The sequence below is a fragment of the Octopus sinensis genome, linkage group LG8, assembly GCF_006345805.1.
Source record: "Octopus sinensis linkage group LG8, ASM634580v1, whole genome shotgun sequence".
NCBI classification, from domain to species: domain Eukaryota; kingdom Metazoa; phylum Mollusca; class Cephalopoda; order Octopoda; family Octopodidae; genus Octopus; species Octopus sinensis.
Genome location: NC_043004.1, coordinates 30,228,789 through 30,246,288, shown reverse-complemented (window position 1 = coordinate 30,246,288; position 17,500 = coordinate 30,228,789). Strand labels below are relative to the sequence as shown.

Below are 17,500 nucleotides of genomic sequence, written 5' to 3'. Positions count from 1 at the left end.
GCCTATTCTATGCAACCATTATGTGCAACACACTCTATACACCCATTATCTTTAATATTTTATGCATTATTTTGGTCACATTTTATACATTCATCATTTTGTACACATGTTGTTTTTGCTGATTCTAAATTAGAATAAAACTGATAATGGAAATTTTGACCCAAATAAAAAGAAAAATTTAAAAATATAAAAAAATCTGATTTTACAAAAATTTAATTTATTTGAAAGTTTTCCATGAATTTTTTTACATTAAATTCATGATAATAGTAGTGATGATGATGATGATGATGATGAATTTGATGGGGGGCGGGGAACTGAGGTGGCATGTTCTTTTTTTTTCCACTAAAGGGAGGTAACAATATGTGTTCTTTTGTCATTTCCCCTCTTCTGTTCAATAATTAGTTGCAGGAACCAAATCAACAGTGAAGTATTAACCACTTAATTATTTAATGTGATGATTTTCTCTGAGATTTGGTTCCAATTAGAATTATTCAAAATTCATATTTTTCTTCTATTTTATTTTTTTTAACATTTGAAATGCCTAATTTTACGACAGCCAAAATTGTTAGTTCTGCAATTCAAGGGTTTGCATTCAGTATAAATTATTGGCTCAGATGTTTTATGGCCTATAGGAAGATCTAATTCATGAGGCTGTAATGATGAGGTAAAAATCATTAATGTTTCTGTAGCTTTCTTCATGTGCTGAATTCATTTGAGCCCCTAGTAAAGAGATTCCTTTCTTAAAAAGAAGGTTGATTGGTCTTTGTAGGCACAACACACCTTTGTAAAGGACTAATTCTGTAGAAATCTCTCACACAAGAACTGTTATCAATAAAATATATGCCATAAGATATTTGGTGTTTGGGAATGGAAAAATTGTGGTATCCTTGTATTCTTTCACTAGTTTCTGTCATTTGTTGTGGCTATGCTGGGGCACCATGTTCAAAGATTTATACCTTATTGGTTTCAAATTTTGGAACAAGGCCACCAACTTCGTGGGAGAGGTTAGTTGATCACATTGACCCCCAGAGCTCAACTGGTATTTATTTTATCAACTCTAAAAGGATGAGAGGCAAAGTCAACCGCAGTAGTATTTGTACTCAGAATATAAAGACAGACAAATGCTGCTAAGCATTTTGCCTGTCGTGCTAACGATTCTGCTACATCAACACCCTCTCTCTCTCTCTTTGGGAGAGGCACAAGCACCTACACGCACATATACACACACGGCAGTAACTTCCACCTACCGAATTCAATCACAAAGCTCCGGTCAGCTCGGGGCTATAGTGAAAGACACCTACCCAAAGTGCCACGCAGTGGGACTGAACCCGAAACCATGTAGCTAGGAAGCAAGCTCCCTAACCACACAGCCATAATTTAGTCAAATATATTCGCCCCCAGTGCTTATTTCATCTACCCAAACAGACACATATTTACATGTGAGCTTCTGCATAGTTTCCATCAAACGAATTTCACTCAACAAACATTTGTCAACTAGAGGTTACAGTAGAAGACACATACCCATGGTGCTAGGCATTGAGATTGAACTTAGAAGTACACGGTTTGGAAATATTCTTCATAACCACTCAGTTGTACCTATACCCATACATACATACATACATACATACATACATGCATACATACATACATACATACATACATACATACATACATACATACATACATATATACATACATGCATGCATGCATGTATATATATATATGTATCTTTTATCTTTTACCTGTTTCAGTCATTGGACTGTAGTCATACTGATGCACTGCCTTGAAGGGTTTAGTCAAACAAATCAAGCCTAGTACTGTTTTTCTTTTTTTTTAAGCCTGGCTCTTATTCTATCAATCTCTGTTTGCCAAACCACTAAATTTCAGTGATGTAAACAAACCAACACCAGTTGTCTTGTGGTGGTGGGTGACAAACACTAACAGAGTCATACACACAAACACACACACACACACACACACACACACACACACAACACACACACACACAAACAAACACACACACATACATACACATAATAGGCTTCTTTCAGTTTTCATCACCCAGATCTACGCCAATAGAATTAGGGAAATTTTCTGCAGTTAGACACCGTTCTTAAGACCAATCATTTTCTTTGCCATCAAGGTAATACTTCTCACTCGAATATTTTTTCATGTGCCACCGGCACAAGTGCCAGTAAAGCAATGCTGGTAACGATCACATTTGAATGCTGCTTTTTATGTGCCACTGGCACAGGAGCCCGACACAATATATTTTACCTTGGCCATGCTGATCATTCACCCTTGTCTTTGTTCACTTCTTCTATTGCTAATCACTCTGCTAAGGACTTCATCTCATTCCTAATATCCCTGCCTTTCCCATTATACTCTTGTCCCTTACACAGTTTCCCCATTATGGTCCTTATGATACCTTGCTCTCTTGTTTTCTCTCTTTTGCTCTCTCTTTCTCTCTCTCTCCCCTAGGTCACTTGAACCAATGTTCACTCCCTAAGTTATCAAGCAGTTACTGTACTCTACAGTTACGTAGCTATTCCCATTACATCTCTCCTGCCAACTTCTGACCTTTCTGCTATCATTGCCCCTCTCCCACATTCCCCTCTTCAGTCTGTATACCTGAAGTTACTGGATACTCCCCACTTTTACTGTGTACTAGGTACCTCACCTTCTTATGCTATGACAAATTCCACCATGTTCACTCAGCAGGTGAATTGTGATTGAGACAACTTCTATAGTATTGGTGCTACAAAAAATGCACCCAGTACACTGTACCTATCTATGAGAGCAGTGGTCCCCAAGTTCTATGTAAGAAAAGACTTGTATCTTAACCCATCCAACTCATACCAGCATTGAAAGTGGGTGTTAAATGATGATGATGATGATGATGACAATGGTAATAATGATAATGAAACAGTTTATTGAAACTGAATTTATATGTTAAGTTTCATGCTTTTGTGATCGTCCAGTAAAAACTGCAGCAACAATCTTTGGTGCTACGCAACAAAACCACCATAACCTATAAATTGCCTGAACAAATCTAACCTTTATCAGAGTTAGAATCTCAAGAGAAAACAACATCAAAACAATGAGAACACAAGGTACACAGGGTTCCAAATGCAAAAACATGCATATTAACAAATACAGAAAATATATATGTTCCTTCTTCAGCTGCCTAACAAGTATCATAATGGTTTTGACACCTAGGCAGTATCAGTTAATCTGGTGGTGTCAACAGTGTTAAAAATATAGTCATTGATGTTATTGTGGGTGTGGTTTCTTGTTTGTCTAGTTTAGTTTTTGTTTTGTTTTGTTTTTTGCTTCTGTTCATTAGCTGTTGTTTTTATGCTTCTTCATTTGTTATTTTGTTTTTGTGGTCTTGTGTTTACTTTGCTAAAATTTGTTGATGACTGATTGTGTTTGTATATTGTTGTTATATTTTTGTTTCTTTGGTGAATTTATCTGTTAATCTCATAAAGACAGTTTGTATCATTAATTAGGAGGTGGGTGGATTTGTTCTAAACTGTTGATGTTCATGGTAGAATGGTTTTGTTAATGTGAAATTTAATTTGGTCAAGATTTGAGTATTTTAAAATTTTCTATGTTTTAGTGTATAGTTTGATAATGGTGGGGCTATTCTTTACCATGCAAACACACTCTCATCATGACCACATATATATATATATATATATATATATATAATACATACACACTCACTGATAGATGTGTGCATGTGCGTAGATAGCTAATACACACACATACACATACACACATGTATAATCAATTTAATAGGCACAGGTATGGCTGTATGGTAGGAAACTTGCTTTCCAACCACATGGTTCAGGGTTCAGTCACACTTCATGGCACCTTGGACAAGTGTTTATTACTATAGCCTCAGGTCGACCAAAACCTCATGAGTGGATTTGGTAGACAGAAACTGATAGAAGCCCATCATAAATAAGTATGTCTATATGTGGGGGGGATAAGTGTGTTGTAGGGACTTGCATGTCTAATTATTGACCAGATCAGGTCGTATTTTACCTTCTCTTCCCTGAGTTACCAGATGAAATCAGCCAGTGATGTTGCATGCTGTTTAAAGATTTTTTAAAACCTGGTGATATGGTTTCTATATCTATTTTTGAAAATATCAGCTGATGCACTGATATATACATAGGGATCTCCTCTAGTATTTACGGTGCACCTGTACACAACATTTCAGGTTTTGCATTGGTTACCCAGAAGACATTTTGAATGGTCCCTGCATGAGCATAGATTATCAATTATGTTTGTGCTTGTACAGCCAGTACCTATCCAGTGGGTTCTATTTACATTTGTTCTTGTGGCTACCCTATTATTATTTTTATTATTTCTGAGTGTGTTTGTGTTGTTGTTTGAGCTGTTGTGGCTGTCACATAGTTGGTTAGTAAGGTTGTTGTAGTTGTTTTTTCTCTGTTGGTTAGTGCTATTACATACACACACACACACACACACACACACAAACACAAACATATGTATATATGTTTGTCTGTGTGTGTGTGCATGTGTGCATGTGTGTATGAAATGGAGATGTGTTGTGCAGTGACTTCACTGTTGGGCTTATGATCTTTAGGTTTGTCAGTTCATTATATCCTGGAGAAAAGCATTGCTTCATTCCAGTCAGTTGAAAATGAGCAGCAGCAGCAGCAGCTGATACTCATTTTCATATGAGTGGGATGTGAATTCATGGAGATAAAGAGACAGACAGATAGACAGACTGAGAGACAGGCATACAGACGTTAACCGATGTCAACCTACAAACCATTTAAAACTTCCCAATGTCAATGTAGCTGATGATCAACTGAAAAACATGCCTCAAAGGTTGTTATATTCCTTGTCAGTTTTCATGTCTAACTTCTTTCATTGCTAACGTAGCACATTTATGAATGCCAGACTGTATATGGAGACCTTTACTTCAGTCACGAACAGTTTGCAGGAGAAAGTTTATTTAATTTTTTTAATTATGTTTAGCAAAGCTCTTAACCCTATACCGTCTTTTGTTAGTAATTCTTGGAGAATCAAATATGGGAGGAAAATAACTAATTTGATAGCATGGTTGAACTTTAACAATTCTTTATGATTGAACAACATTATTGCATGCAAGCAATTACAACACCTGGCAGTTATTACAGAATTAGTGACATTTGAATCATTTGCATATATATGTATACACACATTTACATACTTATATGTATATTCATATATATATATATAAAAGTATATTTATGTGTGTGTGTGTGTTTGTGTGTGTCTATAGAGTGGATGTGTCATTGGGGATTGTGTGTGTATGTGAGTGTAAAAAATATGTATTCTTAAATCAAACATATTCTTTCCTTGAATATGCTGTAAAAGAGAACAATTTTTCCCTTGTATATTAATAATTTTACCCTTAGGGTCTTAAAATTTATCTGTAAACAACATGGAATTGAACTCAGAGACATTCATCCTTATTTTCCACTGAAATTCATTAGTAATTAGTGGCATTTATATTCAAATTATCTCAATAATGAGAAATAGAGAAAAGGTGTTTTGTTTTTTTATATTTTTCCTTTACTGTTATAGATTCAACATATTACCATTTCCCTTTGGAGTACTATAAAATATAGTATTTGGTCCCATCACTTTACATTCTAAGTTCAAATCCATAGTCAGTAAAATATATAGTGATGTAATCAATTACACTGCTCCCACAAATTTGGAGGTTGAGTTGATTAAGTCAAAAACACTTTCCATTTTCTTCATCAGCCAGGTCTGGTCAAGATATATAGAAAACAAAAAAATTATTCTAGATGTACTGATTCGGTGTCCAGGTTTTTCTAATTTGTAGAGTATTATCAAACTGCAGCATGAAGGGCACATCTAGGTATTAGCAGAACTTATTATGAAGACAGCCTCCACTTTCCTTTCACTTGGTAGGCTGATTGTTTTCCTGTCTGGAGGCTATGATAAAAATGTTTGTGCAGTCGACAAGATTAAACAGACAGAAAACAGCCACTATTCTCTTTAACCAAGTCCTCTTTGGTCTTTTTCAAGTCTCATCTGGAGAAGAAAGTGCTTCCTCCAGTAAATTTGCTGAAAGAAGCTATTGAATATAGCCCAAGGGAAGGGATCCTACAGTAAGAATGTGTCTGTAAAACAGGAGATTTTAACTAAGAGAGGCCACTTTTTCCTGGTGGTTAGACTACTCCAGTATCTGTGGAGATACCTTGTTAATCAACAACCAGAGGTTTTATTGGCATCTTATTATCTTTTTGCCATCTTATTTTTGTTATTTTCCTTTTAGAGATACATTATCATCTGTTAGGATTGATATGCCAATTAGAAGACATTTTTTTCTTGATGATCTCTGATAGCTATATCTGATCAATTAGCTTTAATCTCTATATCTGTGTAGGTTGACATATCCAAGAGTATGGTTGCTTTGTCATTTTCTGAAACCTTTTCTATGATGTAGAAGCTCTACTGAGCATTCTATTTCAATCTCATTTGGCCATTTGTCTATATCTTGACTTACTGTTCCCAACACACCAATTATTGTAGGCACAACTTTTACTTTCTCATGCTCCAAATTCTTCTTATTTCAAATTTTTGAGGATTATTTTTTTTTGCTTTTCTACCTCTTTCTTTATGATCCTGAAATCAAATGGGCACGATGGGTAGATAATTAAGCAACCTCACTTTTCTTTATCTGTGATCATAATATCTGGTCTATTATTATCTAACTTTTTGTCCATTTGAAGAGGTAAGTCCTACAAAATCTTACACTTCTCCAACTCTAGCACTCTTTCAAATCAGTGATTGTACCATGTGTTTCCAGCTTCAAATCTGGCAGTTTCCAGTGTAAAACTTGGTCTTGCCACCATTTCTTATATTCTTCTTGTGCCAACTTGGGGCATTCTTCCACAATGTGTGGTACTGTCTCGTTCCAAGTTCCACAGGCTCTACATTTTTCTGACACATTCTCTCCATATATATTTTTTCTCAAGTTGTTTATTTTATTGCTTGATCTTGGGCTGCTTACAATTAGGCTCTCTGTTTTCGTTCCAGAAACATCTTCAGTGGCTCTCCAAAATTGGCCATGCAGAAGTTTCTCTTCAATCTGTCTGATGTGCTCTCTTTGTATTTCATTCTTGCCCTTTTCTCCTATTATGCACTTCATCACCTGTTCTTTCTTAACCACCTTTAGTAATTTTCCTGTGCTGCTCTGTTAATATTCTACCAGGTTTTTTCTTTCCATCTGTATACATTCTTCTACTGCTGTTAAGCCTCTTCCACACTGGTCTCTCCTCAAGTACAGCCAGTTGATATCAGCTTTTGGATGGTGGGTTCCATACATCATTCCCAGTTTTTCTGTCAAGTTTCTTCATTTCACTTCTGGTCCAGTCTATAATTCCAACTCCATATCTAATTAAGGGTACTGCTCTTGAATTTATTGCTTCAATAAGATTTCTGGAATTCATCCTTGACTGCAATAATTTTCTTATTCTCCTTATGTACTCTCTACTGGTGATTTGTTTCGTTTCTTAATTTTTTTTTATCTCACTCTACTGGAATATTATTATTATTCTTATTCTTATTCTTATTCTTATCATTATTATTATTACTAGCGGCCCCATGCCATCAAAAACGACAGCTAATTGTAGTATTTTATGTATAAATATGATGGTAAATCAAATTAATATGCTTGTCAATGTTATATAGTGGTTGGTTTTGGAGATGTGACATCAATCATCATTTCATAATGAAAGAACGCTGGTTCACACATACATTCACATGCTTCCCTTGTACATGCACACACATACACACATATACTCACACAGAGTTGAAACACTCCCACTACCAATTTGCCATCACCCCTTCCTTTCTCATTCATATGTTGTGACAGAGAAAAATGCAAGAGTATTATTACAGTAGATTATTATTATTATTTTTATTATCATTATTATTATATTATTATTATTATTATTATTATCATTATTATTATTACTGTTATTATTATTCCATACTTATATTTTTATTACATGCTTTCACTTCACTACTAAGCACACCACTGTGTGCCTTGGTATATACAATGTTTTGATTTGGTTTTGTATTGTCTATCGCATTCACTCTACCCTACATAAAAATATGTATACCACTAACTGTTATTACCTGAATGTTATGCATATTCTAAGTTCTAAGGTTTTAGTTAAATATTTGTCATAATATAATTTTTTTATCATTCCCAAAATTCCCATTATAATAGGGATTGTTCTATTTTCTGTCCCTACATTCACATTATCTCTATTTTCAGACCTTTATACTTGGATAATTTCTCCATTTCTTTTAGAGCTATATCATCATCTACTGGTGCTGATATATCAATTAGAATAGCAGTGGGTATTTCCTTTCCTAGTGATCCACGACTACAATATCTGGTTAGTTATCCTAGATGTTCATCACTGCGAGTCAGCATATCCCCAGGGATGTGCGAATTCAGTCTATGGCATATGTTTATGCCATCAGTATTTCATGTTGCTGATGTGATTTTTAACACAAGTATTGATCACCTTCCTAAGATCAATATCAATCATTAGGGTCAATTTGATTGATTATGCTCCCACACAAACTTTTACTGATTTTCTGCCTATGTTAGATGCCATCGGCATCACCCTCACTATTACCACCACAGAATCATCATCACTATCAGCAGCAGTAGCAGCAGAACCATTATCACCACCAGAACTACCAACACAACTATCTCCCTCAACATCGTTATTACTACCATCACCACAATTAGCATCATAATTATCAGCATCACCACTATCACCATCATCATCATCTTCACCATCCCTGCTTCTTTCTCTTCTTCAACAGCATCATCATTGTTGGTGTTGTGGCCATTATTAAATGAATATATTATAAATAACTATTATTATAATTGTTGTTGTTGTAGTAATTATTGTTATTATTATTATCATTATTCTTTTTTTTTCCCCAGGTTTGGAAGAGATCCTGCTGATTACAGCATGTGTTGTGGCTCCTCTAATTTTCGTCTTACTGCTAACTCTCATCATTGTCTATTGCTACCGTAGACAACATTTTCAAAAGTCATCTTCACAAAACCAACAGCTCACTTCTCATCTCCCACCCCTTGACCAGAGCCCACTCTCTCGCCGACACTGTGTCATGCAGACCTCTTTCATTGACGGCAGCCAAGGAGAAGATGACGATGGAATAGGCTCTTCCACCGAAGAATACTGCAACAACCCAAACAGCAAAAACAAAGCGGCCTACCAGCTTATGAAACAAGCCACAATCAATGATGGCCGGGTTGTTGTGGCTGATATATGAAGTCAGATAACAACACCAAATAACAACAACAACAAAACTAATAATAATAATAATAATAATAATAATAATAAAATAATAATAATAATAATAATGATAATAATTGTAACAATAATCATAATATTAATAATATTAATAATAATTGTAATAATGATTGTATAAAAAAAATAATAGCATCAACGTCAATATCATCATCATCATCATCATCATTATTATTATTACCATTGATATCATTATCACTTTACAACAATGAACCACAAAAACAACAGATGTAGTTTGTTAAAACAACGATAATGACAACGACAACAATTTACACATGTATGTAGCTATGTGTGTGTGTGTGTGCTCAAACATATATATATATTTATATATTATATATGTATGCACGTATGGATGTATGTATATCTATATATATGTACACACACATATATACATACACATTTATATAAAATTGTATAAATGTGCATGTAAACATACATATATTAATATACACACATATATATATATATATATATATTATGATATGCATATGTGTGTGCATATGTGTTTCTATGCATGATGTTGCACACATATACACACACATATATATATATATATATATATATATATATATATATATATATATATATATATATGGAAACATATATATATATACATACACACTAATATACATAATATACATATGCACATGTAATCATGTATAATATATATATATATATACTCACACACATATATATGCACAAATATACATATGCACATATATAATATATAATATATTCCTACACTCATACATATGCATACACCAAGCAAATCAGATCGGCTTCTAAACATTCAACAAAACCATTACCAAACGCAAAAATAATTCCAATATCATAAGAAATGAACAATAAATTCTACAATTTTGCTAAATATATTTAATCATAATCCATTTATATTAATTAAAGTTAATAAATGATTACATGATATTCATGAAATAACTCATGTTGTACATTTAGGGAATGATATGGTGGTGAAGTATGCAATGAAGTTAGAAATGTGATTAAATAAAAGAAGTCTTCAGGTGAAAGGAAATGGTTTCTGTTTTTCTGAAACATGTAGTTTTGTTTTAGTATTTAGGTTTATAAAAGGAATTTTGTTGATCTAAATATCTATCACATAGAGTGTCATTAAACTGGGGTGGAAAGGAAGCTAATGAAATTGTTTTACATACATTTCTATGTGTGTGTGGGTATTTATACATAGGCCAGCATTCACACACGCACACACACACACACAAATTACACGAACGTATATAAACAGGAGATACAAATATTACAGGCATCCCCCCCCCCACACACACACACTAACTAAACATAAACACACATAGAGATATATGCATGCGCAAATGAAGACACATACGATAGATATACAAAATAGCTGACAGTTAGTAAGGAGAGACACACAAATAAGAAAGAAGAAAGCAAAGGACCACTGATGAGGTCACAGTAGTGTGACGAAAGAACTCTGGCCGAAATAAGATTAAGATTAATGTAAAAAATAAATAACGCTGAAGCAAAGTAACATGAAATATATAGTGCGTGTGTTTTTATTGGCTAAACTGGCAAAATGACCATTCCTAAATACAACAATATGTATGTATGTATGTATATATATATAATCTCTCTCTCTCTCTCTCTCTCTATATATATATATATATATATATATATACATACATGTGTGTGTGTATACATATATTTATATATAGTGGTGGTGCATGGCATAGTGGTTAGGATGTGGCACCCATGATCATAAGATTGTGATTTCAATTCCTGGACTGGATGAAACATTGTGTTCTTGAGCAAAACACTTCATTTCCCATCACTCCAGTTCACTCACCGGGCAAAAATGTGTGATCTTGTGCTGGACCTGTGTCCAATCAAGTAGAGGAAATATATATACTACAGAATCTGGGAAATGGGCCTTATGAGCCTATGGCTCACAGAGGATCTTTGACCCTTTTCTTTCTTTTTAATATATATATATATATATATATATATATATATATATATATATATATATATATATATATATATATATATATGCACACAGGTAGGTGAAAAGTAAGTACGCATTTAAAATTGGTAATAAAATCCATATTCCTTTTACAAATTTATTGAAATAAATGATACATGTTCTTTATTACATGGGTAAGTGAAAGTAAATCTTCATATTTCAATGTGAGCACCAGTGGCATCAACCAGTTTCCTCAAATGGCCAGGGATGGAATGAACAACCTTTGATGTTGTCTGGGATATAATTGAAAACCTCCTGAATCCGTGTCTCCAAGTCCCCCAGTGTGTGAGATTTTGTCTTGTACACCTCCTCTTTTGTGTAACCCCACAGCTAAAAATCACATGGAGTGAGATCTGAACTGCTTGAAGTTCTGGACTTCTGTGGTCACAGTCTTCAGGTTGTAACTCCTGCATATAATGGGGTTTCCACGGATGAAAATTCAATTCTTTATGCAACACCATACATATTATGTGTCTTGTTAGTCCACTTTCATGAACTGTTTGATGTGTTGATTTTTGTGGACTCAATTAAATATTTCCTGCACTGCTGTCACATTCTCTGCTGATTGAGATGTGGTTGGACAGCCACTTCTTGCATCGTTCACAAAACCCATGGTCATCAGCTTTGCCTGACAACATTTTATTGTCTCCAGACATAGTGTTGCATGCTTACTTTTCCATGCACCCCACCATCTCTGAACCAAAACAATGGAATTTCAAACTTTATAGCATGCTACTATCTTAGCTCACCTCTGAACAGTCAAGCGACTGGCCATCTGGAAAATAAGAAATAAGACAATAAGAAATCCCCATTAGTGCTATCTGTTTAAAAAAAGTTTTCGTCATGACTTCACTGATACCAAAAATTCTATAAGCAATTTCTAATGCCTAGTTACTTTCCACCCACCCTGTATACACACACACACACACCACACACACACACATACATACATACATACACACACACACACACACACACACACACACACATACATGCATACATACATACATACATACATACATACATACATACATACATACATACATACATACATACATACATACATACATACATACATATGTGTGTGTCTGTATGTGTGTGTATGAAAAAGAAACCAGAGAATGGGGAGAGAGAGAGTTAGCTACATTCATGCATACAAGTATACATAAATTCATTTTTAGTAGGTACACTTATATACATATAAGCTAGAATTTGATATGCATATGTTGAATACAGAGACATTACAAACACACACACACATACACACACACACACACACACACACACACACATATGTATATGTAAAACCTATTTAATACTATAGTGATGTGTAGAGACAGTGATATATTTTCTAAATAACATAGTAATATATTCATTGAAAACCAGTTTTATTATGATAATACCAAAGTTTATCAAACCTCGTCTCTACAGAACAAATAGAACTTGAAAGACTTCAAATGTTTTTAACCATTTTTTTATAACCTCTCTCAGGAAATAATTTCTTTTAGTTGTTATGGGGATGTAGATCTGACAACTTTAAACTAACTTTGAACATTTGAATAAATACAGCGTGTTGCTAAGCTGACTCTAGAGAAGTTTGTTGGTAACCAGGAAATTGTACTGTTGGCTCTGTTTGAAAGTCCATAGCATAAACAATACAGGGATACTTGTAAATTGTGTCTTTTGATTTTAGCATATTAATCTCATGTTAACTTGTAAATTGTTGGCAAATTCTATAGAAATTCATGTTGTCAATGATATAAGGTGAAAATGTGAGTTGATATGACTAAATTCATTATATTACTGCATTTGATAATTTCTCTTGAATTGAATTTCAAATATTAGCTGACTCTAATTTACCTGTTATCAAATGTTCTTGTAATATACCTGGACTGATGGTAAATCAATATTAGCCAGGTCTAATTTACTTGTCATCAAATATTCCAGTAACATACCTGGATTGATAGTAATCAATATTAGCCAGGTCTAATTTAACTGTTGTCAAATGTTTTAATTACATGTGTGGATTAATAATAATCAACATTAGCTGGGCCTAATCTACCTGTCACCAAATCTTCCAGAAGTAAACCTGGATTTATGGAAATTCATGTTTCTCATCTATAAAGTTTGACCTTTAACCTTTGGCTTAAATAATAAATCAATAGTATTGAATGAAATAAATTTCTTCTTTTATACTTTTGAAAGGTTTTAGATTCCTGTAAAATAGGAAAATGACTTTCTGAAAGAATAATAATAGTTGACCATATTTTTGTGTCTTGAAAAATATCTTTAATAATTGACATGTATGTGAAATAGTTAAAGATAATAGTAGCATTAAACTAGGGTTTTTTATAAGTTCGGGAATGGCAGGTAGCCTTTTTTCTGATTTTTTTAGCTTATTCCTTCTCTGAAAATTCTTCTTGATTAAGAATTGCAGCTCTCTTCATTATAAAATATATTTCACATCTTGTACGTACACACACACACACACACACACACACACATAATCCCAGGTGCAGTGACCATTTTCAAGAAGTGAAATCAATAAGCTATTTATTACTCATGATAAATATGGCCAAACAACCAAATAATTCAACAAACCTGTAGTCCAGAGAACCCCTGACGTTAATTAAATCAAACATAAAAATATATATTAGTGTCAAGACCTAAAGATTATTTTACAAAAATTTTAGTTAAAACTTTATGTTTATATACTCATGACATTACCATGTGCCATACAAAAAGTCATAAAGGGCTGCATGCAGTCCAAGAGATGCATGTTATCCATGCCTGTTCTAACATATACACATCCTTTATTTATCCATACTAACTAATGTTATGAAAATACAGCTGGTACTATAATACTTCTGCTTTCATTTTTTCCTATTATTATCTACATTCAACATTCTCCAGTGTTTTCATCGTTTTTCAGAATTGGAAGTTTATATTTTTGTAGGTAATTATATCATCACTTTTTATTTGAATCATCTCTATATACATATATATTGATGCTATTAAATAAAACATACACACACAGCTCTACATCCACCATTACAGATCTCTCTCTCTCTCTCCTCTCTCTCTCTCTCTCTCTCTCTATCTATCTATGTATCTATCTATCTATCTATCTATCTATCTATCTATCTATCTATCTATCTATCTATTTATCTCTATCTCTCTCTCATTCTCTCTCTGGTATTTCTGCATTCTTAAGTATTGGAAAAAAAAAAAGAAAAGAAAAGAAAACTAATAAACTACTTGTTTCTGGACACTATAAAAGACAATTTCTTCATTAAGTTTGGAGAATAATTATGAGATATTTCTTGTGATGGTCTGATTTGCTAATGAGAGGAATAATACAAGTCATGGTTCGTATTTCAAAGTCATTGCCGGCTTTAAGCATACATCAACTGAGTCATCACAGACTCCAAACCAAAGTGACTTTGCTAAAGAAATTTGGAATGATTTCAGATGATCACACTATCATTAGAGTTCCCCATTCATTTCCTGTTATCTTACTCTCACCTCTCCTCCCTCTCCCACTGGGATCACATGACCATATATCTAAATTATTATATACATTTTTTTTTCTGTTGTTTCTCTTTTAAAACAAGCATTTTTTTATTTTGTCAAGTGTTCATCATCAAGTGTTTTCTTGGAAAAAAATAGTTCATTGTTTTTTTTGTTTATTTGTTGTTTATTTCATTTTTTTTTTTTACAAAGTAATAAATTCATTCTAAAAGCATGTATTGACAAAGAAATGTTTTTAGAGAAGAAACTGTCGCATTATAAGAAAAATATTGAAGAATAAAGAGACTTTATTCATCGCCAAAATCATTGTATTGCAGGCAAATTCTTCAACATTTTAATATGATAAAAAAAAGCAAAAAAAAAAGCCATAGGATTCATATCCATTTTTTTTTCTTTTTATGATTGTTTTTCATAAAAAGTGCAAGATCAAAACTTTATGGTGAAAATTGTTCAATTTTGAAACTATCTGACAGTTTTGAAGCAACCTCTATTGGACATGAAATGTGATTAGAATCTGTGGTAGTCTTTTCTTCAACCCCTCTGTTGCTAACTATGGGACTCAGCCCCAACATTTTCACTTCAAATCAGCAACCTTAACCCCTTCTCCCACAATTCTACTGCTGTACCATGAAAAGGATCAGATAAAAATAAAGATTTTCTTCATTTTGTTTTGGGTCCAATTATTCTTTGATAGACATTTTTGTGAATGAAAGCTAAAATGTGATTGGTAAGTATATTTTAACATTGTCATGTGACTAGTTGAATTTAACAGAAAATATGGTGACTTGTTAAACTTAACAGATAATATAGTGGGTCACTGAATTCAACAGACCATGAGGTGACTCCATGGTGATTAATTAAATTTAAAAGACAATATGGTGACTTGTTAACCTCAACAGGCACCATGAGGACTTGTTAAATTTAACAGACAATATGGGGGTTTGTTTATAGAAAGGTTTAACTTTACACCTACAAACATTTCATGTTATCTTTAAAAACAATCAGAGTTAATTAATGAGTAAACAAAACTTACTGAAGTGTTTAAGTAGATTAACCACAATGTTACGTTTATTATGATAACCATATCTTTGAAAATAATTACCCAGAAACGTCATCTGCATAAAAAGACAATAGTTAAGTTATTTATGTATTGACTTGAAGTTAAGCAAATATATATTGGAATTAATTAATTATGATAATTTATTCTAATATAATGATAATTAATTTAACCAAATCTACATTTTTATATATAATGTTATCAGTGTTATTGTATTCCAGTTTGGTGTAGCTTTATATTCTTGAAAAGGCATCAACATCACCACTTCACATTTGATCTTAACTTAAATTCCAGGTTTGTTCTTGTTATAAGGAAGGTAAAGCTGGCGCAGGTAGTGCACAGCTAGATTAGGTACTCTGTTGTAACAGATTCAATACTTCACTGTTCTCAGTTAAACTCCCACTCAATTGACTTTAGTTTTCATCAGATGAAACAAGTACCAGTAATACACTGAGGGAAGATTCAGGCCACTATAACTTCTGCCTACAGAAAATTAATCTCTTGCCTAACTGAAAGGACTTGTTGTTGCTGTTGCTGTCATTGTTGTTGTTGGCTGTTGTTGCTGTTGTTGCAAATTGTTTAGTGAATCCAGTCTGTCATTCAGTTTTCATTTCCGAGTGGCTCATCCATTCCATAAATACATTCACTTCAGAAACATACTACTTTACTTTTAATTTCACTTTCACTTCATAGAAATAGTCACTTTATTAATTCATGCACACAACACATTCACATTATAAACATTCACAAATCCATTGGCTTCATAATCCATTCCCACACAATTACTTCTTAAATCCAGTCACTATATACATCCACTTGATTCACAAATTCTTCATAATTCAAGGACTTGATGCAATAACTTTTATCAAAATCCTAAGCTTACTTTGCAACTACATGGTTTGGGGTTTAGTCCTACTATGTGGCACCTCGACAAGTATCTTCTAGTGTAGCCTTGCGCTGACCAATACTTAGTGAGTGAATTTAGTTGATGAAAACTATGTAAAAGCCTATCATATGTATGTATGTATGTATGTATGTATGTATGTATGTATGTATGTATGTATGTATGTATGTATGTATGTATGTATGTATACACATACATACATAGGCTCAAAACATCAAAGAATTTTCCATTCTTCTGGCTTGTTGTTTCTTCACTTGTCTTCATCTTTTGTTTTCTGCAAATTTGAACTATATATATATATATATATATATATATACATAAGTGTGTGTGTGTTTGTAGTTATATATGTGTGTGTGTGTGTCTTCGTATTTGTGTATGTTCCCCCACATCACTTGACAACCAACATTGGATCTTTTTTTAGGCCCCTGAAATAAAGTGGTTTTGTAAAAGAAACCAATAGGATAAGTACCAAACTTTAAAAAATCACTTCTAGGATCCATTTCTTTGACCAAACCTTTCAAGGCAATGCCCCAGCAAGACTGCTCTCCAATGATTGAGACAAGTAAAAGAGAAGAACA

At 33.3% G+C, this 17,500-nt stretch overlaps 1 protein-coding gene across 1 annotated transcript in view; it reads left to right on the top strand.

The window, feature by feature from the left end:
- The window catches only part of LOC115215059 (tolloid-like protein 1), a 227,281-nt gene extending 217,496 nt beyond the window's left edge, over positions 1-9,785 (top strand). Inside the window, exon 9 of the mRNA XM_029784206.2 lies at positions 9,029-9,785. Within this exon, the coding sequence (XP_029640066.1) occupies positions 9,029-9,381 (353 nt within the window). The 3' untranslated portion in view covers positions 9,382-9,785. The remainder of the gene's footprint in view (positions 1-9,028) is intronic.
- Positions 9,786-17,500: the final 7,715 nt, after the last annotated feature.